Here is a 26,890-nt window from a genome sequence, read left to right as displayed (position 1 = left end):
ACTGGCAGCAACCAAGTGAAACCTGTTACGTTTTTTTTTTTTTTTTTGTAAAGTTTGCATGCTATCGAAGCGTTAGCGTCCAGTTACTTTAGCTGATACATGGCAGTGTTTTTGCAAATGAGTGAAGTTCAGCTCATTCAGTGAAGTCATAGTGTCTGTATGTCTTCTTTTTTTAGTTTGCTCATAATATAAATGGCAGTTAATATTACTACAATGATACACTTAGATCATCACTCATGTTTGAAAAGTATTCAATTACATATTAAATTATGAGAAATCCTTACTCTGTCTGCTTTATTATTCTAACCTTTTAGATAATTGCCTGTCTTTTTTACCAGACAGCCAATTGTGTCTTTTACAAACCAAAACAACCAATAGAAAACCTCAGAAGCTGTCAGATTTTCACTTTCTACAGCCCTTTTGATACCTTTGTTTTTATTTCCATTGAGCTCAGTGAAGTGCTGAAACAGCAATGTTTTATTAATTTGATCTTTGGTATGAAGCTCACAAAATTTACATTAATTCCACAGTTTTGGGCGTTAAAATAAAAAACAACTCGGGTCATTACAGTGTAAATGGCACAACATTTAGCATTAGTTTATTCATTTTTATTATAAAAATTAGTTTTCTTTGTGTACTTCTGATTTTTTGTTTACATTTTTATAAATGTAATTATTACTGATTGAGGTGGTCGTGGTGGGGTTTTTATTCATTTGTCGCTTGGTCATGGCGTTAAAAGAGAACAAGTAAGGATTCCGTGGGATCATGCCGAGAAGTGAGTTTTATAACAGGACCATCATGGATGCACACACAGAGCAGGCTGCGATACGGGCAGGCCCCCGTTGTGTGCTTGTCCTGTATGTTCTCTCTGTGACGTCTCATCATCCCTTTATTCCATCCTTATCTCTTAAACATAGCCAGCTGGTACTAGGCAGAGGTATTCATCCAGTCCTCCTCCATCCTTTCTTTTCTTTCCTGCTGTCCCAGCTGCTCTCTCTACCTCTCTCTCTGCCCCTCCTTAATGCCCCCCATCCCCCCCTTGCCCCCTCCCTTCTCATCCTCCTATCTTAGCCTCCCATCCACTGTCATTTCCCCGCTGTCCCGGCTAGACGTGGTGGACTGAGCGTGTGCGGCTGCGTGTACACAGAGGATGGCTTGCTGCTCAGGTGCAGGTGGCAGACTCGGTGAACCAGTCAAGCAGGCAACAGGATCTTTCTATTTACCCAGACAACAGGACGTTTTGTTGAAGTATGAGCTGAAGCTTCAACCTATCTTTGGACCTGCCACCTTGGAGCTCTTTTAGTGTTCCTGCAACTGAGCTGTTTTCACACCTTTTTCTTCTGCTAAAAGAAGACAATTTTAATTGTTTTAAAATAATTCAATTGCTTTCTGCACGTAAGGCAGTGGAAGGAGATTCCTTTATAAAGTGGGATTTTTTTAAGGAGGTGAAACAGGAGTGTGCCATGTTTCTGCTTCAAACTGGATCACAGCATCGGCAGTGTGAATAGCTGCAGAGGAAGAAAGCAGAGCTCTACAAAGAGGGAAATTTTAAAAGTCCCTCCCAGACAATCATCCTCCTGCACACCTGTGAGGGCTCCTCCTCTGGGAAAAGGGAGGACAAGAAACTAATTAGGAGCTAACAAAAAAAAAGGGTAAAATCCCTCTCTTCTATCCAATGCTTCCCACCTGTCTGGATTAACTGGGCTGGATCACCATGGCGCATGCCGCCTCACAGCTGAAGAAAAAGGCGGATGAGAATCTTGCTGCTGCGGAGGAGGAGAAGGAGAAAGAAAGAAAGAGGGCAAGAAAGCGATCACGTGAAGTCAAGAAAAAGGTAAAGAGATTTGCAAAGAGAAGAATGGAGTGAAGTGATTGAGGGATCGGGGGGCATCTTTAGTCTGGTGGAGCCCAGGAGCCTCTCTTTTGTCATGATGCAGCCTCCTCTCTCAGATGCACACAATCCTACATGCACATGCATTGAGATGAGAGGGGGCAGTCCCAGTGGGAATACTCAGGAGGGTGGATGGGTGGCTGAAAACGACAGAAAGATGGATGAGCAGAGAGCACGCACAGCAGGGGAAATAAATAACCAAACAGAAACCAATATGAAAGGAGTTGCTCATACAGCTGAGCTATAAAACATCTGGAACTTATAGGTTTAAATTTTTTCAACATCAATTATTTATGCTAACAGGGCTGTCATCATGTCTTCCAGCTTTTATTTTTTCATCTAATGCCTGCTTTCGGGTTGACTTCAGAGAACCTCAACGTTCCTTTTTTTTTTTTTTGCTATGAGAACGTATGTTATTGTAGAGGAGAACAGTACGTATCAGCAGAAGGCTACAGCGTTCACGCCCTCCGCTTAGGCGTGGGCCGCTCTCGGTGCGTTTGCGTGCAAGGCCCTGTTTGTGCAAGGACAAACTTTAGGCTTGATCTTTGACACAGAGAAACACCTAGATGCTGGTCAATAGGTCTGACTTGAAATCAATAATGTCTCTGCTGCAGTGATGGTTTCATTTGGGTGAGAGCATTTCAGCTGAGGCCGACATTAATGAAGGCTTCAGGCTTTGAATAACTTTGTTGACCTTTGGGTTTGTTTATCTAGCTACAGTTGCGTCAGGGATTAACATCCCGCGTTCATGCGCGCACACTGAAATTTGGGCTTGTTTGTTTTGGGTGGACCTGCCTGAGGTCGTCATTGGTTTAGTGTTACCCACCTGTTATTAGGCGTTAATGCTGTGACCTCAAACGTCAAGGTTAAGATGGATGGGGCGCAGATGGACATGCTGTAAGGAACTATTATTTACATTTATCAGAGAGAAATACGTAGCTTTGTTGATCAGGACAAAAAGAGCCCAAGCTCTTGAATTCATAAGATGGCACCATAAAACTTCAGAATATAAGATATGATTCATCTTTTATCATTATCTTGGCTTCTCAAGATAATGATACTGTAATCACAGTATTTTTCTCTTGGTCTAACACAATATGATTTGAACCATAACTATGCCTAAAAACTCAAAATCAAATTTCATTAGGTCAGCACCATTACCATAAAAAACTGTTTGAGATCTTTGTTTTGTAACAACAAAGTCGGCCTTGAAAACTTGAGATGCTGTTTTTTCTTATACCAAAATATAATTAGAAACGTTGTATCTGTACATGACTAAAAATGTTGAGACTTACAAATGGCAGTTTTTCTTGAAAATAAAATAATAAAACAAATATTGCAGCAGAATAAATTTGGTATCTTTGTATCCAAGTAAAACATTACATTTTGAAAGCTCAAAACCTTGACAGTTAAACCTATTTTCATTACAAAATCCACTTGAGATTGTTATTTCTTGGTTTATTGTAGTAAATGTAAAACTATTTAGGAGTGGCATATTAGCTTATCTTTGTATTTTTTGCTGTAGCAAATGGAAAAACTATATATTAAAAAAACAGTTTGTAATACTGTCCTAATAAAATCTTAATTCAATGTTTAACCACATAATCAAAAATAATAATTTCCTTTACAATAACATCTGCGTCTGTCTTGATGTTTTAGTTATGTTTTGTGACTTCAGAAGCATTTTTCCCACTTCCTTTTGTTCTTCAGCCATATGGGTTGAGCACCTGCAGGGTGGCATGCAGATTTTGCTGTTCAGGCACAAACAAGTCATCATAGGCTTCCAGTTTGATGATCTAGTTTAAATTGTGGGGATGCTGATAAAGGGTCCACGCGAAAGGCGCTCACAGACTGCTAAAGCACAGAGAAGACTGAATGCAGTTCTCTCTTGTGAGGAACATTAATCAGTGCCACCGGAGTAGCTGGTGATCCATACAGATCATCCAGGGAAAAACCAGGCTGCATCAGTTAAGAATTCAAGCAAAAATATCAAGGTGTTCTGTACAAGCAGTGGCTTTCTGGCAGACTTATTGTTTAAAAAAACAACCTAACAAGGCAAATGAAAAGCATAAAATCAGTTAAATAAGTGAATCATGGTGACCAGAAACACGAGGTCCTGCAGTGCTAAAATGACATTCCTTTCACATTGACTCTGAATCAACCAAATGGAAAGTAAATAACATCAGCGACCATTTCTCTGGTTGTTGTAACTAACTCAATCTCAATACTGATACAGAGCTTTGACCAAAACAAGTATGGTTTTAAATGGAGCAGGAATGTTGTACAGCATAAAAGGGGTGAGAGGATGTGCATGCACAGAAAATGAGCCAGTACAGAAATAAATAGCAGCCAGATAGCATAAGAAACACCACTAGAAATCAAAGTGTATTGTTTGACCTTGATTTCTGCCTCTTTACATTCAAGGCAACAGGTAAGGTATATGTTGTTGCTATAGTAGAAAAAAAAAAAGCCGAGGTGACATCAGCAGTTTAACCGTGCTTGTAGCGTAACATTGTAGAGAGCATATCGTCTATCCCTGGCTCATTCAAGGTAAATCTATATCGCTGTCTGCACAGGGCCAGTTCTTGGCACCAGAGAGCAAAAAATATCCTCCCTCTCCTCGGATCACATCTCCTCAATTATGTGTCTTTTCTTTGCCTCACCTGACTTGGTTTCACCCATCCTATCCGGTCTAGCTTTTTTTTTTTCTTTGGCGAAGAAAATATCTCTTGACCAGGCAGATATGTTACAATTCTGTTTTTGAGAAAAATTTCAGATAGATTGTGCTTGATCATTGAGTAGGCATACGATAGTATCTAAATCCCATACTGTGTTCTGGCTTCCAGTTATGACAAATTCAGTGTTTTTGGTTAAATTCAGCTTGGCATTATTAAAAGCTCAGAGGAGCTTTTTAGAAATTAATTTCACACATTTCAAACATACCTTGACAGCAGTTGTTATTAAGAGCAAATTGTTTACTGTCTTGTGATATATGTCAATGTCGATGTCAAATTTATTTACGTAGCACTTTAAAAACAGGTGTAAAACTACACCAAAGTGCTGTACAAGAACGACAATAACACAAATGAATAAAAACAGAGTATCAAAACAAGACTTCAAATAAATGCCAAAGAATAAAAATTAGTTTTGAGAAGCGATTTAACAGGCTCCAGGCTGTGGGCAGATCTAATTTGGAAAGGTAAATTGTTCCATAGAATTGGAGCAACAACAGAAAAGACCCAATCTCCTTTGCTCTTAAGTCGGGTCAGAGGAACTGTCAGTAATGGCTGAGGATTTGATCGTAGGGTTCTGGACACACACTGAAATTTTAAAAGGTCCCCAAGATAAGGGGGGGTTAACCCATTTAAAACTTTATAAGTTGATAAAAGAATCTTAAAATATATTCCACTGTAAAAAGGCCACTATGGACCTTATATGGTCATGCTTCCTTGTTCCTGTAAGAAGCTGTGCTGCTGCATTCTGGATCATTTGAACTCGGTGCATCTGTGATTTATCCATGCCTCTATATAATGAATTGCAATAATCCAAACGAGATGTAATGAAGGCATGGATAAGTCCTTCAAAGTCCTTATAGCAAAAATAAGATTTAATTTAAGTATTGGCAGAATAAAGGGTGCTCAGTGTTTTTGGTAAAATGTCAATGTTGTTACACTGGACTAACTGTTTTTTTCTTGATAAATTGATTCTTTTTTAGCTAACAGCATATTCTCAATGACCTCACGATATCTGTTCAAAAATCAGTATTCATTTTACAGCTTTATTTATGCAGCCAGTGTAGATATAACTAGATTAGCTTACTGTGGCTATGTAATGTTTATTTTTATTTTAGTTTTTCAATCACAAGAAATCTTTAATATCTACTTGTAATTTTCTTTGTGAAGTTTGTTCACCAACTGGTGTTACTACAGGAAGCTGGAAAACATTTATTAGGAGCCCCATTGAGAACTTGCTACATGAGCAGCAGGCATTACAGCTAATAGCTGCATCTTCACATGAACTGACGGTTGAGCTTGAAGCTGGTCGATGCTTTTAAGGATGCATGGCATCATAAACAATAATTTCTCTTGCAGCGTCACAGTGATTCACATTTTTCACGTTGTGGTGTTGGTGTAAACATGTAATTGTCTTATTAGTTTTATTAGAAAGCCAAAATGAGGCTGTATAGTTTTCAAGTATACAGATAAGAAAATTGTTCATCTGAAAAGTATTTCTCCTGTATCATGTCAACATACCCATAATAAGCCCAGTAGTGCATCTACAAACAAAACACCAAGTTTCTGAAACAGGAGAGGTTTAGTTCCTCCTGGTAAAACTATTATTTTAATTTGCTGTGATGTGAGCAGTACAGTGCCACAAAGGGAGGGAGGTCAGTCACGTCATTTGCTTTTAAATGAGAAGATGAAAATGTGATTGCCGCTTCTACCAAGGATTATTTTTGGAATAGAGTCTATTCAACCTTTGCCAGTCTGTCACCCCCACCCCCGCTACCACCCACCCGTCACTCTTTATCTGTTACTCTCCTCTCTCCTTCATGGATGTCTGTCTTTGCCTCCCTCCCCGCAGACATGGTTGTCAACTGGCAGAAGCCCATATTGTTCTTCCATAGTCCTGCTCCTGGGACTTGGGGCCTGGAGCACAGTGCACACATTTAAAGAGGTCCCTAGTGACCAGACGTTGTATATTAATCCCATGACACTTATTTAAGCCAAGCCTTGTATTTGAAGCCTCCTCATGCCACCTGCTTTACAGCCAGCTCGCCCTTCCTCCTGCCGTTTTGTGCTCTTTATGCATGTTGTTGTTTGTAATTTCAATCACCTTAATGCAACAATGATCGACCAGACAATTTGATGCTTTTGTAGCTTTGCAAATACTACGTGGTTGGACAAAAATGCGTTTTTGTTTGTTAGTTACTTTTAAGAAGTGAACGCACCGTTCCTGACTTCTATCCGGTGGGACAGACATCGAGTGAAGTCTTAAAAGTGATAAAAACTGAAAAGTAAAAGAGGCATGAGTAGTTTCACCATTAACTGTTTCACAAAGCTGGGATGGCATTCACAGAGCATGAAGTATGTGAAGGAGCTCAATAACATAAACAGGCAAAGATTTTCCATACAGTGGAGAAAAGCTGCCAGGTACACCAAACTGTTGTGTAATATATTTGTCATGTAATTCAAAAGTCTTATATTAAATAGATTAATATACACAAAGGGACATAATTTAAGTATTTTTCAAGAAGTAGTAGACCACAAAAGATAATTGGTGAATAGTTGGTTGTTTACACTGATAAATCTATTCATATTTATGAAAAGTTAAATGGAAGGAAAATATTTGGTTGAAAAGGGTTCACAAAAAAATAAAAGGAACCACAGCTGTGGTTATCTCTTTTAAAAAAAATAGTTTTATGTAATGTTCTTACTTTGAGCAAAAGCTAATATTGGTGTTTATTAGCTATAAGCCATAATCATCCAATTATAATCAGTAATTCTGAAAATATATTGCTGTCTGTGTAATTCATTACAATTATTTATTAAATTACTGAAATAAGCAATATCTTTTGTCAATTTGTCTAGATGGAATTGTGTATTTTATGTGATGCAAGGTTATTTGTACAAAGATACTAGGACAAAAAATCTGTAAAAAAAGAAAAAAAAAGGATTCTCCACTCTCTTGAGTTTATGGTGCTACCAACATCTTCACAGACCATTTTGCACCAAAATATAATGTGTTGTTTCTGTTTCAAGTTCAGAGAAATTCACATTGTTAGTTGGTTTTGCTTAGTTACAGTGAAACAAACTGCACGGAATGCACGGATAGACCTTTGCTCCTCATTTGCAGCAAAGCAATCCAACCTTGTTGAGAAGAGAGCATTATGAATTATAGAAATACTCCAAGGGCAGATGATGAAGGCAGCTCGAATGGATCTGTAGATCTGAAGGAATAAGGCATTGTCTTATAAGAGAGGAGGACTGAGCTTTGCCTATAGAGTCAAAGTGAGGTCATCTGAAAAAAGGTATCCGTGACGGAACAATGGCACGCTTGTGGCACCAGGATACAATGTTTATTGTAACGTGGTTACAGACGGGGGGCTGCTGGGCTGGAGAAGTGGTGCAGAGCCTGCCAAGTGCTGTGATTGGTGGACAGGGAGGATGAGGAGGGGTTAACTGTGATGCGGGGGAAGCGGTAATGCATCCTCAACACACTGCAAAAATGAGATAGGCAGAAAAAAAAAATCAAATTAAAAGAAAGCAAAGGCATGCTGGTGGGGAAAAGAGATCAGGGAGGAAGGAGTGCTGAGTAGTGGCAGAATAAATAGAGAGAGAAGGCGAAGAGATAGAGAGAATGATGGAGAGGTGGAGGATGTTGTTAGTTGGATCTTTTATCCTCCCTTCCTCCACCTCCCTGCAGCCTCGTTCTCCTATTTTCTCCTCTGCAGTGGAAGATCGACACTTAAAACTGGGACACTTCATTCATTTATGAAGCACACATGCACTCACATCTCAACGAGCTTAATCTTTTCACTTCACTCATTTATTCCTGTTTTGTTTTTGAAAGCACTTATTGATGTAAGGGGCTTGTCATTTTCACCCATTTGCAACTTGTACTTTTGGTATATTTGTGTCTTTTTCAGGATTATTATTATTTTTTTTTTTAATTAGTTGTGCATCAATTAATACCAGGCTTTATATGTTTACATGTTACCCGCTTTGACATCTGATCACTTCTCTCTTTGTACTGTTTTATTCGGGGGCTCATTCAGTGAGCATTGATACAATCAGGGCAAACAAAGATCAGAAGTACATATGAAAGAAAATTATAATTAAAAAATCATTAAATATTTTATAACAAATTAAATTGTATAAGTGATTTCAACATTACTTTGATTATGCATCTCCTGTGTTTATAAGATTTTATTACTAAGAGAAATAATCACATATAGTGTCATTGAAGGCCTATATTAGTATTAATAATTTTTCCCTTTTGCTTTCATATCCTCACAATAATTATATTCATGTCCAAAACTGCAGAAAAAATTAAAAAAAGCTAAAAGAGCAGCACACAACTTCTGACATTATATTTACTCCAACCTTAATATATAGCAGAAAAATACTTAGAGAAAAGTATTGAAAGCAAAATCTCCAAAGCGATTTTGAGTGAAAGTTGATTAATTGTCTTTTCCAATGTGGAGGAATAACTTGTCTGAGAGCAGGAGCTTGGAGACCTAACAAACCACCATCATTGCAAAGAATTTAAAAGCTCTTTGTTCTGTATTTTCACCACACTACTGAATGATTGTGCACTTGTGTCAAAAAACTTATAGAACAACACTACAATTTTGACACAATACAGGTAGATGCTGTAAGTTCTGCTTTGCTTTTAAGACGATCAGTGCTTTGATTTTTCCAAACAATTGTGTCAGCAGAAAATGTCAAGTTAGCCAGTCAGATAGTTGTGTGCATTCTGCGATCGCGTGCACAAAATCAGTCAGTGTTGTTTTCGGTGAAAACCGACATTATTTTGGTAAGCGGTGCAGCGGTAAAACACAAGAGCAATATGTGGAAGCAGCTGAAAGTATCATGGTGTTTGTGCTGAAAATGTGGTTCTGTTGCCATGTTGAAGTTTTGACTTTTAGTGTGCACTTGAACATTTCAGAGGCAGGTTTTAAGAGGATGGAATGAGAGCTAGCTTCTTTAGAGCTCCATTGTTTTTAACTGGAGAAAGCTGGACTGCTACCACCCGATCACAAAACAGTCTCTGCCTTGAGTTTAAGTATTTTAGAGTCTTGTTCATCAGCGACAGCAGGGCGGAATGGGATGTGGACCGACAGATTGGAGCGATGATTGAAGTTACACAGTTACTGTCCATTGTAGTAAAGATAGAGCTGAACCAAAAAGCATCACTCGCTATTTATTCGTCAGTCAACATTCCATTTCTCACATCAAGAGACATGGTTGTTGATCAAAAAGATGAGATTCAGGATTAGCTCAAGATTAAACTACTGCTCTTCTTCATCAAAAGCAGACCCAGATCATGCCAGAGGTAGCATGCTGCCCCACGAGTTTTGAAACATCTTTGGATCATGTTGCTGAGAAGAACAATGTCTGGGTTTGCTTCAAAGTCTTGTAAAACTGCTGAAATAGTGTTGGCAATTTTGTAAAACCTGCTGCAGTTTTGTCAGAGTTAGAGCAGATTCTATAGCTTTATTGGCGTTGTAATGTAGTATCACTGTCAGGATGGGTTCATCTGATGTTTTGGGGCTGTGCATGTTCTCTGTAGGCGGGTTGTTGGTGTGTGTGTGTGGTTGCAGAGAGTCACGACACAGACAGGAGCTGAGTGTGAGTGAGAAAACCTTTACATATGTGTGTCGCTCTCTGCTTTTCTGAGGGATGTGGACAAGTCAAAAATGAGGTGCTAGAGAGTTGAGGCAGTCAGACAGTGTCCACCCAGATGTAGTTTAATGAAATGCATCAGAATTTTGATTTCAAACACAGGCTGGAAAAACCTGCAGTTTGATTTCCGGCCATCCATCCGTCTGTTTACAAAAGGCAGCTCTCAGAGTTTTTTCAAAGAACCAAATGTAAAAGGCTGAAATGAGAGTAGAAGTTTTAATGTTTAACAATCTGATTTATGTGTTCTGTAATATAATAACAAGAAATTATGATGCAGTAATGAGGTACACTGGTTTCAGTCAAATCGCAGCCTGGAACACACCCAGCTGCAAAACTGCTGAAGGAAAATTAGGACCTGCTAGAAATCCAGTTGATACTTCAAGACAAGCATTGGTTCTGCTGTGATTTAGAAAAGCAATCTGAAATCAGTGAGGGTCTTGATTAAACAGCAAACAGTCTTGCTTTAGAAAGAGAAGAAAATGACTTTACATTTGCTCTGAAGGTTTTCTGCATTGTTTTTCTGGTGATATTTCATTCTTTTTATATTTTCAATGCATTATATATATATTTTTAAACACGTGGTACAACATTTCAAGACTTCTTCCTGTGATCAGCTGAAAACAACTGCAGCAACATCTTTCATTTTCTTTATGTTTTGCGCAAACACGAGAGAGTGGATCAAAATAAAATCTGTAGGCGTATTATAAAAGCCCTAAGCTGTGCTAAGTCCTCCTTGCTGACATCATACATTATGAAGCATTCATACGAAGCATGTATGTTGTCAGTAGCAATTTGGCAATTAGCATTTTTGATTCTTGAGCTGCAACTATTGGTTACACCCACATCTAAGACTATATATGTGTTTTATCGTGATATCATATTATCAAATAAAAACATTTTTGAAAAATCTTATCTACAAACAGCTAAAATGTGAGTTCATAAAGTGATTTATATAGTTATCAATTCATTCATTAAACTTATCCTTAGATGTTAGCATGCTTTGTACTCACAGAAGACAAAAAAAAATATTTCATTAAGATTTTTCTACCTGATAAACTTTATGCTCAAACGATACTGGCAGACTTGTTGGTAAAAGATAATTTTGTTGTTTTTGCACATCAGAAATAAGCTGCTAGACATCTATCCCATATATCACTGGCAAAAAGATTTTTTTTATTTCTACTAAGAACAGAGTTTTTCACTTGCAGTTTTAGAGATTGACAGGCTTTTAGATTATGCCAAATTCTAATTTGTGTATGGCAGTGTCTTTCTGCTTTACTGGGGATAAGCATCACAGTGTTTTCAGGAAAATGTATTTTGCAATTTGTTTTCTTTACAAGTTCATCTATGGAGGGGCCTGTAATAATTTTTCTGTATCATTCTTTCGAGAATATTACTTGGCCTTTAAACCTTTAAACTGGAAATATGAACTTCACAAATTTGTGACAATAAAGTCAGACATGGTGTTTATTTAATTACCTATGTTTAAAAAAAGTTGTTGTTTTAAATCCCATTTTTTTTTACTTTAAAGTGTTTTTGTTGTTGTTGTTGTTGGATAATTTGATTTATCTAATAATCCATTTGCACTAAAGGTGATATATGTTCCAGTGAAAGATATTGAAATGAGATCCACCTCTCAATGTTAGTGTCTACGTATGCCAGAGCCAGAGAGTCAGCAGAGTGTGGAAGTAGTGATGCTGATGTACAAATTCCTAAGCTGCCCTATTGATTCTTAGGACATCTCCTTAATTAACCTGGACACTGTGAGCTATAAGGGCCACTGCTCATGCCGGACTACCCTGTTTTAAGAAGTTAGTAGTTACAGCAATTTATTTAAAAATATGTCAACAAATCCCTGGAGATGGTGGCAGACACAAACAAGGAAATGTAAATGTGTAAAGGTAAAATTGTATATTTATGTAGCTGTATGCAAGGTTGTTTAGTCCTCTATTCATTCTTGTTTTTGCAAATCATATCACATCATCTTACACAGGCAACCATACTATCTTAAACATACAATCCTTGTCACTTTGACACAAGATGTGAGAGAAATGATGTTATTCCTAGCAGTGCTCCCATATTAAGATAATTTCTAGTATTGTTTTACATGTTAGCAAATGAATCGACTCCCCCTTTTTAAAAAAATATGTCATGGTCCAGTTAGAGTCTATACCTGTAGTGCCCTGAGCATTTACATGGATTACATAGGTGTTTTTATGCACCTAAAGACTACTGCGCTGTAAGATATTTGTATTTGTCTTAATGTATGAAGTTAAGAGTGCAGCACTTATGTGAGTGATGTTTTTGTGCTGATTTTGTCTCAGAATATTTGCTTCATGATGCTGTGTTGATTTCTCCTTCTTGTGAGACACATAACATGATTAAGAAGCCACAAAGTCTATGATTCAGCCACATCTTAGAGGCTTTGTGGCAGTTGAAGTACTCCTGTTTTACTGGCTATGTTATCACAATAATGAGTGTTTGATCCTTATTGTCACATGACGGTGAATGTGAGCCACTGGTGCGTTCCAGCACTTCTTCACAAGTCGGCCGTCTGTTAGTCCCCCTGAACTCGGATCAATATCATCTCAAAAATCCAATAGCATCCATCCTGTCTGCATAATGAGGGGAAGTAGTTGATGAAGATGATCTTAAAGAGGGACTTTTTGTCTGCATGCATGAGCAATGTATTTATATGGCTCCTCTACACAGTCACTGCTTATCCCTGTTGACATCCTGCTTGCCGTGCTTTGCTTCGGTTGAAGGCTGGTGTTAATTTATTCATGAGCATTTCCCCGTCTCTGTCTGAGATGTAAAATGAGGGGGGGCAGCCCAACAGAAGATGGTGTGCTCCCTTTTTTCCAACATTTTTCTGTGCTTGCAGAGGTAAAGTTTTGGTAAAGTCAGTTGCTCCTTCCTGATTCACAGTCTGTATACGCACTCATACAGATGTGTGCCCTTACCAGCTCCTCCTCTGCAGCCAGCAGCAGGAGAAGCAAAGGAACGTCATCTGCTGTTGCCCAGTGAGAAAAGAGCAGTGCATATCAGCCAGCCAATAGTAATGAAACCCAATGATGCACAAGACTTCCTTATGTTCAGTGCATGTATCTTAAATCTGGGATTTAAAATGCCTTAAAAATGTGCTGAGTGATCTGTGAGTCAGCACTGCAAAACAAAACAAAAAAACTCTACAGATCACAAATCTGGCTCATTAAGGGGTATGTGAAAGGAGTGACAGAAAGCAGGCGCTATGAGGCGTTTGTGCCTGCTGTTTTGATCCTCCTCCATCTGTAATTTTAGTGCTGTGAGAACACAGAGACTGCAGTGGCCCAGCAGCCAATCAGAAAGCAGCTCTCAGCAGCGAATCAGATGCAGCATAACATACACATATACAGAAACCCCAAACACACACCTAGGTTTTATCAGCGTCTTTTGTTTGTGTGTCAGTGTATACAAATGCATCACAGAACTTCAAACTTGCACACATCCTAATATCACTGACAAAATAAATTAATATAGTAGAAATACAGTTTATTTAGATTTTCTAATTTCATCTTCTCACAATGAAAGAAAACTTGAAGTATAGGCGTTCTTTAGGTTACCTTTCACTGCCTAAACACAAGTGCCTGTCTGCTGTTGCAGTTCTTGCAGTACTACTGCCTGACCACCAGGGACTGGCAGAGGACTTGAATTTTAATGAGCAGAGATTTGCTTGTCTGTGTTCAAGACAAGTAATTTATTCACAACTGCATTGTTAAAAAGTATAATTTTTATGAAAAAATTCATTTCAGTAATTTAATTCAGAAGGTAAAGCTCATATATACACATATCGACTTTACACTATAGATTTAATAGTTTAATGTAGTGTTTTTTTATCTGTATCATTGACAGAAAATCTGAAGCGCAAATTCAGTTTATTAGCAAGTTTGAAAAGTACATAAGACCAATAACAGGATTTTTAAATAATATGCTATGTCTGTGTAATGAATCAACAAAATCACAAGGGGATATTGATGTTAGAAAGTTGTCCAGCCATTGACAGCTTACCACAAATCCCTCTTGGGATTAATAAATCATTTTAAAATTAAAAACATTAAAATTCAAAAACGTCTCCATCTGTTATTTGAGCATTGAAGACAACTGGAGTTGTGTGTTCTCTGTAACAAGGAATTGTGTTAATGCATTAGGCCATATTCATGATGTCTTTCTCCTGGTTTCACCCCTCAACTGGTCTGATCTTCATTATCATGGTTTTTAGAGAGTTGTCAAGCCCTTTGAAAGTTCTCCATTGCACACCAACTGCATGGGGTGAGGGACCCCAGGTGTAGATACCATTTGGGTTGGCGCTGAAACAGTTCCCATACCAGAATCCACCATATGTGAGCCTGGCACAGTTTGAGTCATGCTCGTCTTGATCTTTGTCAGTGGTCGTAAATTTCCTTCCGTTGTGATAGCTTAGAGAGTCTCCTTTTGGAAGAAAATCATATTTATTAAAAAAATGTTTACAGTCATTCTGAAAGTTGTTGATTAAGAACTAGATGTCTAACCTGCTGCCCCCTTTAGGAAATTTCCCAGGTTCAGCTTGTATCCCTCAGACTCTGGACCAACAGAGAAGGCAGAATAATGAGCAAACACCTTCTGACCATCAAAGTCCTCCATGTCCACCCTCAGCTCATAGTTTCTGTCTTGAGTCAGTAGGTGCATTACTTCCAGGCCTAGAAAAACAAAACAAAACAAAAAAAAACAGCAAACAAAATTAAACTTTCAATGTTTAAGTGGACTGCCGGGTTCCTGTGTAGTCTGGGTAAGGCTGGAAAGGGAAGGACTCTATTAAGTATATTTTTAGTTCTAAATAAGCACAGAAAAAAAGAAAACAGAACAACAGCAAATATGTTTATTAAAGTTCTTAGCATGATTAGTTTTGTCATACCCAACCAGTACTCTCCAGCAGCATTCCCAAATCCAGATTTGTAATGATCCCACTTCATGAAGAAGTTGACTGTGCCATCTTGTCTTCTCTGAATCACCTGATTTTAAACAAAGAAACAAAAATCATCATGTCCCCACAGTAATCCTTTCTTAAAATGGCTGAAATAAGCAGACACACATAATTAGAACATCAAAATTTTAAGAAATTTGCCCCATTAAAACCCCAGAAACTTAGACTGTTGCTGTGTAGGTTAGGGTTGAAGCGAGGGTGAGCAGCATCATGCTGAAACTGAAAACATCTGCCTGAGAGCTTCAGAAAGAAGATGGTAGCAGTTCATGAGTTCAATAGATGTGGTCTCAAACAAATCAGAAACCAGTGTAGAAAGAAATCTACAGTGAAAGACATTAAGAAAAAAATGCCAGAATGTCGAAATCGGGCTATCCAACCAATTTCAACCTGAAATTGGTTGGAAGGTGCTGAAATTTGTCTAGAAAAATCCTCTCCCATTTACTTACCTGACAAATTTGCATTATTGTAGAGTTTAACATCTAATAGTTTTATTTGGCCAATAAAACCATAAACCAGCACAGCTTTAAAGTTATGATAAAGTTGGAGCTTAGCAGGGGGATAAAAGCCCGGACATAAACAGATGGATGTCCTCAGAAAACAAAAATCAAGTTACTTGTTTGTTTTGTAGTGAACTTTGCTCGCTCATCCTCACCGTCCATTTTTGTGCAGAGCCACCAAGGTCATCTTTGCCCATGTCACAGTAAACCAACACAGGAGAGGTGGGGCCTGCTGGGAAGATGGTGTAAACTCCATCCAGACCCGCGCCAGACCTGTAGACGTCGCTACAGTCTCTGGGCCGAGGCGACTGATACGCAGCTGCCGGCAACAGCAATGCCAACACAACTCTGAGCTGCAGATTAGAGATAAAATGCATAAATTAATTTTTCTGTTACTCTGAGGAGGGAACAGGACAATAACATGAAGACAGCATGTTATTGTTAAAAGGAAACGCAACAGACAACTGAAAATACAGAAGAAATGTAGAAAATTATACAAGAAAAAACAGACAGGTCTATTCTTAAGGAAGAAAAGGCCTTTTGATACTGTAAATGTATTTCTAAGAAAGAAAATGTTAAACTAAAGCAATGTTTTGCTTTACATTGTTAGATGTGTTAACTTAAAGTGCAGAAATAGGCTAAGCAAGTAAGGCTGAAGAATATGTTCAAAATAAGTGAAAGTTTTTGTGATTGGAATGGCACTGAAAGTCAATTTTCTTTATTACAACTCTCACCATCATTGTGATATCAGCTCCTTTTATTTGGAAACACGACTGGCTGAAAAGAGAGCACATGCATGCTTAATGATTTCTGAATTAAATTTAAAGTTCCACTAAACGGATGACATTCATATACTTACCCTATTTTGGAGAGTAGTCACACCACAGTCAGTTTACTGGATGAACACATTCTTTTATATTACTGCAGCTCTGCTGGTTGCAACACTTGGTACTTTCCCCGGTTTTCCCCTGAAGTCATGCTGTTTATTTTTTCACTGATTCGTAAATATTGCTGTGTTACATGTACAAATGCTATAACTGTGCTGCCTAAATTGCTTCCTGATTAGTTTAATGGAAGTAATGCAAAATCTTTGAGAATGGAGGGATTCCTTGTCCTCACTTTAATTTTACCTCATTAAGCAGGTTGGCTGGAGCCACTCCAAAACATTAATGCTACTTCTAGACATAAGAAACACGACAGTAATTCTCATATAATGAGTCGTGACTAATTTTCTGCATCCAACAGGAAATTTTATATAGTTCAGAGGAAAGTTATTGGTCAGTTAAAAGTGGTTTTGCCTTTCTGGAGCTCTCTCACGATGAGGATTGTGGGTCGAACGTGGTTCAGCTACTCTGGGTGGTTTTCATCATCTTGAAGCTGGTTCATCTTTGCTTCCAGGTGTTTTTGGAGTGCATTTAGACTTGAGAATCAGTATGTCTCCCTAGTGATACGTAGGTCTGGAGATGGACTGACAAATCTATCTAAACCAGAACGTCATGTCTGTATTTCACTGCTTTGAAAAATGCTTCCAGAGAGGGAGACACTTCTCCACACAACAAGGCTTCTACTAAAAGCTGTTTTTGCTGGATGCAAATATCCGGTACCAATTTGAAGCAATAATAAGCATGCAGTGGTACGAGTTGTACTGGCTAGAAGCATTTTTACAAGAAAATAAAAAAATCCAACTAAGCACAAATATCTTACTTTTGTGCAATCTTACAATGTGCAGACATGGGTAGGTCAGATGATGAATTCAAGACTTTTCTGTTAGATGTTCAAGTCGTTGGATATTGTAACCTTACCTTTTCCACAAGGTTTTTTTTTATGACCTGTCTGCTGTGTTTTGTGGTTTTCATGATGCTCTTATTTGATTTCAGATAATATATAAGTAAGTCAATATTATTTTTTACAAAGCAACTTTCTCAAACAGCAGTCACACAGTGCTTAGTAAAAATAGCACCAAAAAAAAAAAAAAAAACGGAAAAGCAATAAAAGCACATATAAATGTGCTTTTATTGCCTTTACTATATAAAAAAACTGACTTCCACTTCAGCTATTTTTTGAGAATTTTATTTGTGAAACATTTTGAATTTTAAGTTTTTTTTTCTGCCACTTGACAATTATGAACTTCTTTGTTTCTTATGAAATCCCAAGTAGAGCAAAGGTTTGTTAGAATGGAATTAATGTTAAAGTAAAGGCTCCGAATTGAATAAACTCAACAGGATATTTTCAACCTCTCCCAGCTGGTATGATTTAGTCACATATAGAGCAGCATGTTGTCCTCAGAGTTCTTGTTGCTCCAGTGAGAGCTTGTTCCAGATTGACGTTGAAGCTTTTCTTCCTTGTCCTGGACTTTCTCACTCATAGCCAGGTATTTTTAGCTTTGACAAAATACCCCTATCTCCCTCTCTTCTACTCTCTCTCTCTCTCTGTGAGGACCTCCCTTCTCCCTCTCTTTTCTTGCCCCCATCCCTCTCTCCCTGGCGTCCAGGCCAGGGCTAGCTACCACAGCCATTGAGTGCTCAGGTTTCACACTTTAAGCTGCAGGCTGACAAACATGGCAGTGGAGGAAGCAGCAGAATACTTGGCAGAAGTAAGTCCTCACTATACTTTACTGTAACATCATTGACTGCAATCTGGCTTCGTCTCTCGCCATGGATTCTACACACATGCTAACACGTGTGTAGAATCCATAGGGGTGGGATTCAGTGATGCTGTGGAGGCTACTGGTTGAGCGATGGGACATTAGGATGGGACAGGTCGCAGTGATAACTTTACTGCACCACTCTGCTGCAGTACGCGGCTGTAAGGATGTGAATGTGTGCGTATGTCTCAGTGTAACCCTTCACTCTGATTATACATTTATAAATGGCTGCTGCATTTGTGCTACAGAGTATGGACATTCAGAGTTCTGCATATACTGTTTCATGTTACATGCTAATATAGACAGAGGCATCTGACCTTGGACAGTGGAAGAAACTAATGTGTTTGTGGGAGTAGAGGCGATAAAGCTCAGGCAGGAGAAATTAAAATAAATCAGACGACGAGGTGGATGTTGATGTTTGATAATTGCAGCATTAACCGAAAGGACAAAAGCCAGTTGTTACAGTATGAAGCAGTGACAGTGATATGTGATATGCACTATGCAGTATAAGCCTTCTTAAAGGGATAGTTCAGATTTTCTGAACTGAGAATATGGGAATTAGTTATGAACAGTCTGTGTCTTATCTAGCTCAGATACATTTTCATTGAGGAGTTGTTTTCACATCACAAGAACACACAAAGAGCAAAGCTAACCAATACCATGCACAAAGAGACTGGAAATCATGGCTTAGCTTGGACAGTCTTTGGATTGATGGATGCTGCATAGATGTTTGAACATAATTCTTGTTTATTTCTTAATTATAAAGCTTTAATAGTTTTCTCATAGGAGTAGCCCGTATTTAACTCCATCTATTTTCAAGCAACTCTGACCAGCTTCTCTGTCCCTAATAAAATAGAGGACCCTCAGAGCAATTTACTGTCACCTCCTTGTTCAGGACAAGTTGCCATTTTTTGACTTGTCTCTTGCGTTTCCCTTGATCTTTGTGGTATTTTTGTTTAGTGACATTCTCTAAACGTCCTCTGCGACCTTCACAGAACAGTTGGATTCATACAGAGATTAAGTTACTCAATTTATCAGACTAAAGGGAGCTGAACTCATGTGATCACTCCACTTGACAGATTTTCATTCATAAATGTTTTTATAAATTATGTATAGTTCTCATTCCACTTACAGTTATACTCCATGTTGTCTTTATCCATCTAATAAAATCTAGTACAATTTGCAGCAAGGTATACTCCAACAGAAAATCTCCTAAGTAATGTAAAAAAAACAATTTGTAACTAGTTTAATTAGGAATTGCATTGCTAGATTTTTGCTTGTTAAAAAGAAAGGTCTATTTCATATGGCTTAATTTTTATTAAATACTTTGCAGTGGCCTGTCACATAAATTTCTATTGGTTTGTTTTGAAGATTGTTGTAACGCAACAAAATGTGAAAAAAAAAACCTTTTAATATTTCTGGGAAGTATCTATAAGAACTTGTCTTGTTTTTAAGATCTTGACTTCACTGTTGCACTTTTAGTCTCCCAATATGACAAAAGGCTATAACTTCCTCTGTGTTTTTTCTTTATGTAATATTGTGTACCCAGCTTTTCATGCATTGCTGTCTGTTATTTAGTCGTTTTTTTGTTGTTGTTGTAGTTTTGTTTTGTTTTTTTGTTTGTTTGTTTAGTTTTTTTACTGCGAAGATACACCCGTAACCATTATACATTATGGTGTAGATGTTGTTTCCTTTTCCACATATAGTCACCATTTGTTCCTTCTATCTCCACCCGGTTTGTGACAAAACCTGTCAACATCATTAAATTGTATTATTATTTTTGTCTCTGTGATTGGCAGAGTCTTTCTACTTCTACCTGTGATAATCCCCGCCGTCTGGATGGTGTAATACTGCGATGAACAACACAGTGATAGTTTGACACCAACCAGTGTGACAGATTGAGGCACAGAGGAAATCATTAAATTTCATCTGTTTTTGGAGGAATTACATGAGGGTTCTTTTAAATAGGAAGGCACTGTTGGGACCAATTTCATGACTGACATGAATATGTAAACTGGTACATTTATGCTTACCGCTGTTATTTAAACACTGGCTTTGTTATGCACATTTTGAGTATTTTTTAAATGCTAAAAAACTTTAATTTCTGCAGATGCATCAATCCATCACATTACTTCCCTTTTAGTCTGAGTGAAGTTGTGTTTCCAAAACTTTGAGTTTGAGTCTGTTTTCACATATACTTCTCACAGACATGGTTGCCAGGATAATTTGGTCTTATTTCTAATTTATTGGAACCTTTTTTGTTCCCACAGCAGACTGATTAAAACCTTTTAAGTGGTTTTCAGAAACAAGAGCTAAGCATTTCAGTTTTGAGTTATTTAGAACTGTATTCTAATCCACACAAGGCTTTAAATTATACATACAGGTTGAAATAAATACTTATTCCTCACTAATTTGTTTTTTGTCCAATGACCTTCAGCAGCTATGAAAGATACCTTACGCTTTTTCTAGCCACCTAGCAAACTTTTGGCATATTTCCAGCTGGCTATTTGAACACTTTTCTTTGCTGAATTTTTAGAGTTCAAATAAACTTATTGGTTTGTTGGCACTTATGTGACTTTTTATCATAGGCCGCAAAATGTTAGTAGGCTTGAGGTAAGAGCTGTTCCAGAAACAAAAAGTTAGCTGGCTTTCTTGATTCGTGATGTTTGGGTTTATTACTGTCAAATTTCAACCATCACATGCACCACAATAACCAAGATTTAAGTCTGCAATGAACTGTAAGATAAAAAAAACCCCCAAAAAACCCCCGATATATTAACACCAACATGGACTCTCTAGCAGGCATAAAAAAGCCCTTGTTCCTCTTCAAATACCCTCTAGAGAAAAGTGTTGTGTGGTTGACAAGATCAAGTTTGAGACATTTGTACACAGGAATTAAGCGAAGGCTTTGAAACCTAAGAAAATTGCCAATTGTCAAGCCTGATAGTGGCAGTAGCATGCTGTGGGGTTGTTTTGGTGGGTGTGGCATTGAAGAAGGAACTGCACCTGCAAGTTCATTAATTTCACCTTAAATCAGCAGCTTGATGGTCCTGCTCCTTGACATTTGTCTAGAACAATGGCCCTAAACATTGAAACTGGTTTTCCAGTGGCTACAGCTGACATTGAGCTTCAGGAGTAACCCAGATCTGAGACATCTTCAAATGTAGTAATTATGCATAAAAGTGGGGTCCCTAAGAGGTAACCAACTAAATTAAGTAAATTCTATCAGTTATGTCAAAAATAGCGGTTAAACATTCAGTCAAAATTATGCCAGGAGCATGTTGATAGATACAAAAACTGTGTGGTTTCTCTGCGACCCAAGGAAAGACATTTGTGTTTACTATTCAATTCAACTAGCTTCCAAAGCTTAGATACGATTTATAATTAAAATGCAGCTGTTTACATCAATCAGGTCTCAAACTGAGGAAATAATGTACTTGTTGTTTTCAGAAACTTGGCACAAAGATTAGTTTAGTTTGTCTTTTTTTTAACAAAGCAGGACAAATTGACTTTTTGGTTACAATCTTCAGCCTACAAAGCCTCATGTTTACTTTTACACAAAATGAAAAATGTGTGTCAGTCTAGTTTAATCAACGACGATAAATGCATGGCTTTCATAATGGCTGGAATAGTTTTTATGAGGGTGGATGTGTGAGCTGGGCCTCTGATTATACTCTATACTCCATATGCTGCCAAGTCACATCTCATCTGAAAAGGTTTGGCAATCTGCCTGGCAACCTCTGTCAGGGTTTCAGGAATCCAAGAATCACACCATCCTGAGATATTCTGCTTTCATACAACAGTGACAGAAAGGGCTGTCTGTAAACCTGGTGAATCTGTTAAAGCAGAGACATGCTTTAACATGTTGTCATATATTACATATCAAAAGCAGTGTTTGTATCGTCTTATTTTAGCTAGAATAAGAGCTGATTTGTTTTTATACTAAATAGTTTTTAAAAGAATGATGAATGTGTCTCCAAAAATTACTGGATGTTGAGAAAAAAAACAAAATATCAAGTTTCAGAGTGGTTGTGACACACACTGATATTTGTCACAAAGAAAGCAAACCAATCCTTTCACACTTTTTGCTGAAGATTTATTACATTCGCTGAAAACGTTCATCAATCAGTCAGGATATGGACGCAAAAGAGTTGCGTGTGGATGGGGTTCAAAGTGTAAAAAGGGTTCACTTAACAAGGCAGACTGGATGTTTAGACATACCTAAACATCTAAGACACACAGACACATCTATGATTTAAGTCTTCTTCTTTAGGTGGTTGTTTTTTTTTTCTAATTTTCTACAATACTTTAAAAAAAAAAACCAAGACAACAGGAGCATTCCTCAGGCAGTTTATCACTGCAGAAAGCTGTTTTGATTCTGAATGTTGATGATATGGAACTATAATTTCCAAAGAGACAAACACTGAGCTGCAGTTTTGTGATGTGTATTAATGAGCCATTTGCTTAGAGGTTTGTACACTTGCAGTTGAGTTAGTGAGTCTGATGTCATAGCGTCTGTCTGGTGAGGCCCGCCTCCATCCTGCCTCCACATTTTGTGAATGTGCAGCGATGATATGAGATAAGAACCATTCAGCGAGTGGGAAATGACCTCAGCAACCAGCTTTAGCCAGTAATCTGTGTGCAATAACACAGATTACAGTGCAGATTGCATTGCTGTGTGTAATTCGAGACAGGTCAATAAGTCACGTAAAACTAGTGTCCTCTCAGTTCTCGGTTTGTTTTGCTTGTTTGTACATTTTCAAATATGTCAAACTGACTTTGAAGCAAATTGAGTCGAAATGCATAGTGGCTTTTTTTTTTTAACCTTACTCATTTTAGTTTTATATTTATCTTCAGATGTATTAGGAAGTTATTGTTTTGTCAACTTGATTAACAGTAAACATTTTTTGAAGGAGTGTACATAAGACTGACATGACAATGTCATAAACATGACTGGACCTCATGAACATGAAGGAGTCTTCATAAATTTTTATGACGATGGTCATGAAGTTTAATTAAGTAAATAATAGCACTTTTATTGCAACATTACACTACTAAGTGTATTGTTGTACTGTAATGACACTAAGTGTCAACTTTGCATCTCTTACCACAGCTATTTTGTTCCTTTTGCCCACCTCTAAAAAAACCCAAAAAGCAGCAACACCATCAAAGAAACTATTTTGGCAAAATCAGAAGCAATGTTGCAAATGTTGCATTTCAAATGTTCATCTAAATACATTTCCATCTAAAAATAACTGGAGTAGTTGGCAGTTGGTGCTAAAACAAGAACTGGATAAGGGGCATGTGGAGAATGTGCACATCTGACTCCATGGGTGTGGTGGACTGAAGCTCAGCTCAGCATTGCAGTCATGAAATCAGACACACACACCCTGACTATTCACATCAACTACCTGGTTCTTAGTTTCCATTTCAGTGATGCATAACACAGCTGTCTTGCTTTTACCAACTCAATAATACCATAAAATTCTCACACATAGCATCACACGTGTGGGAGTATATTTATTTCTTTGCTTATGTGAGCTGGAAGCTGTGACAGAATAATTAAATTATCTCTGCTGCTCGCCTGGTGTAGAGGCTGCATCTAGAAGAGGCTGGGATTAGAAAAACTTGCTGGTAATTAAAAACACCACACTGTTTATTATTCAACTTTTTTTTTTTTTTTCGTCAAATGACAGTTGCCATGATTAATGTGAGTTATCAGCACTGGCCTTAACAGTCTTGGCATTTCACAGACAATAAACTTTTTGTACAATCATATCTGTGTAACTGACACTTCAAAATAAAATAAAAAAAGAGTGGAAAATAAAATCAACATTTCAAAATAAAAAGGGTTGGAAAATAAAATGAACACTTCAAAATAAAAAAGGTTGGAAAATAAAATCAATACTTCAAAATAAAAGAAGGTTGGAAAATAAAATCAATACTTCAAAATAAAAAATGGCTCTGAAATAAAGTCATGTGGAGAAAAGTGTGTTGGTTCGAACAAAACCGTCATCCAAGACGTGCTAAATGTCTCAACCGTTTGGCTTGCATGTTGCCTGGTTATTCTCGGCTCTTTGCAGTACAGTTTACTCTAACAGAGATGTTGAAAACCATGTATTGCTTCATGAATTTATTCTTCTCGCCAAAAACCTCCCACACAAACCGTTGAACCTATTCTGGCTTAGATGCGGCCTTCTCTGAGCTCACCGCCCTGATGTTAACCTCTTTTTTTTGTTTGATGTTTAACATATGATCCTTGAGGGATTTACTGAAGGCATGTGCAAGTGCAGGGGTGATGAAGATGTTATGAGGAATACTATACATCAGTGAGCCACTGTTTCCGACTTAAGTGCTCCTGAAATTGTTTAGATTGCTTTGATGTTTATTAGGTCTTAACAAGGAGTAGGTTAGTATTATTTATTTTTTTGCCATGCATCTACGTAATTAATGCGGATTGCCAAGATAATGAACCTTCCACTTTCTCTGTTTCCTCTCTTTCTGCAGACGGATGTGAACGCTTGTTATCTGCGCGCAGCTCGGGCCGGAAACCTTGAGAAAGCTTTGGATTACCTGAAGAATGGAGTCGACATTAACATTTGCAATCAGGTAAGCGTATCATACTGATAACCAGAAAAGGGGGAAAAAAAAAAGAAAAAGAAAAATGTTGGAAACTTGAAAATCTGAAACTGCCATTCTGATCAAGAAGGTTTTAATGGACCTGCGTATGTCAGTGGCAAGTACTGGATGTGTTGTACATTTAATGCCGAGTGTCTTTTATACAGTCCATTGGAAACAAAGAAAATAATGATACGGTTTTAAATATTTTATTCACACTTACATGTTCATATATCAATTTTAATCTTTCTTTAGTTATCTCTTGTAAAGATAAATAAAGAAATCCGTCGAAAGCATGAAAGCGTGAGAGAATGTATGTTTCATGCCTAGTGTACTTGAGGTCGATCTCCTTGAAAGATGAAGAGGAACTTAATTTTCATCATGACAGAGAGCCAAAGCATAGAACTTAACAAAAACAAACGAAAACATTGACTTCACCTTAAGAACTTTAAAGTTTTGGAATGACCCAGCCACAGCTCAGGCCTAAACCAAATAAGAACTTTGTGAAATAACCTGAAGAAAGTTGTGCACGTGAGACGACCTTACAGTCTGACAGATTTTTGTACAGAAAGTGGACAAATTTAGTGAAGTCAAGATTTTCCATACTGACAACTCCTATACCCAAACCAGAACAGTCATAAAATCGAAAGGTGCTCTGACAAAGTGCTAGCCCAAGACTTTCCCAGTTATGTTGCCAGTTTTGCAGTTTGTGATTTTTACTTTTCCTCTAAAACATTTGATACATTTGATTACATTAACTTTGGAAAACATTCTGAAATTATTTATTTTGCTCCTATGTTTTTCCATCATAAAAGACTGTGCAGTTCAACAGGGATGTGTAGACTCTTTTTCTGTTAGACCTGTCAAACCCTTTTCTTGGTTTTGATTGCTCTCTTCATGACTTCAATCTTGTCTTCCCTCTTTTTTCCATACAGAATGGTTTAAATGCTCTCCATCTGGCCTCAAAGGAGGGCCATGTGGAGGTGGTGGCTGAACTCATTAAGCAGGGCGCCAACGTGGATGCAGCCACCAAGGTGGGTAGCACCCACTGGTCACATGAACACAGACAGTACATTACACAATACAACAGCAATCTGCTGAATTTGCACTTTCCCAAAGTCACATTGCTTTAATGGCATCTTAGGAGATGAATTGCTGTGTGTTGGGGGGGCGGATCAATTCAGATTTGTTTTAGGAATATTCCCACTATTTCACTACATTATGCATTTCTTGGCTGTAAGGTAAGGTCATTTTATTTATATAGCACATTTTCAGCAATAAGACAATACAAAGTGCTTGACATGAATTAAAAAGGAACTACAAACAAAATAACAAACCAAAGGAAAGAGCAAAAGAAGAAAGAGAATCTAATAATGCCGATAATCCATTCCAGTTCTGAGTTGCCAGGATAGTTTTTCTGGATTCTAAGTTTTTTCTAATCCCTGTTCTGAGTTGGTAAAGTAAAAGTGAGTAGGTATCACTTGGACTTTCTAAGTTTGTTCAAATTTTGTAAAAGTTATAAGTACTCCATAATTTCTAAGTAGTAATAAAAACTAAATGTCCCTGATCTGGAAGTAGTTTTCCTGAATTCTAGGTTCTTTCAAATTCCTTTCCTGGGCAGCAAATATCTCTGCATAACAATATAAGAAAGTAATCTAAAAAGTAAAGTAAGTAATCTCTAAGTATATTTTAAATCTGTAAAAGTAGTGGATACTTTGCAATTTCTAAGTAAAAATGAAAACTAAATGGTTGTATAAATTATGGCGCATTTAAGTGCTTCCAGGAAAGATTACTGTTTTAATGTTACCCATTAGGTGTAACATTAACACCGTC

General features: G+C 37.6%; 2 protein-coding genes across 13 annotated transcripts in view; one reads left to right on the top strand and one right to left on the bottom strand.

Annotated features, from left to right (window-relative positions):
- Positions 1-1,134: 1,134 nt before the first annotated feature.
- The window catches only part of LOC122823076 (ankyrin-3-like), a 100,866-nt gene continuing 75,110 nt past the window's right edge, over positions 1,135-26,890 (top strand). For 10 of the 12 annotated variants that reach the window (XM_044102324.1, XM_044102318.1, XM_044102322.1 and 7 more), the window contains exons 1-3: positions 1,136-1,834; positions 24,947-25,048; positions 25,993-26,091. In XM_044102324.1, coding sequence (XP_043958259.1) covers positions 1,715-1,834; positions 24,947-25,048; positions 25,993-26,091 — 321 coding nt within the window. In that variant the 5' untranslated portion in view covers positions 1,136-1,714. Of the gene's footprint in view, positions 1,835-24,946; positions 25,049-25,992; positions 26,092-26,890 lie in introns of all 12 variants that reach the window. The other 2 variants (XM_044102312.1, XM_044102319.1) reach the window with 2 other exon arrangements.
- On the bottom strand, positions 13,715-16,669 carry LOC122823078 (microfibril-associated glycoprotein 4-like). The gene is made up of 6 exons (XM_044102325.1): positions 16,655-16,669; positions 16,530-16,572; positions 15,951-16,148; positions 15,230-15,326; positions 14,847-15,014; positions 13,715-14,766 (listed from the first exon to the last, which is right to left on the bottom strand). Exons 2-6 carry the CDS (start codon positions 16,533-16,535, stop codon positions 14,516-14,518), a joined length of 720 nt encoding a protein of 239 aa, XP_043958260.1. The 5' UTR covers positions 16,536-16,572; positions 16,655-16,669; the 3' UTR covers positions 13,715-14,515.

This window comes from Gambusia affinis, linkage group LG20 (assembly GCF_019740435.1).
Source record: "Gambusia affinis linkage group LG20, SWU_Gaff_1.0, whole genome shotgun sequence".
In the NCBI taxonomy this organism is placed as follows: Eukaryota; Metazoa; Chordata; class Actinopteri; order Cyprinodontiformes; family Poeciliidae; genus Gambusia; species Gambusia affinis.
Note: the sequence above shows the minus strand (reverse complement) of the source record. Positions and strands in the feature narration are given on the sequence as shown.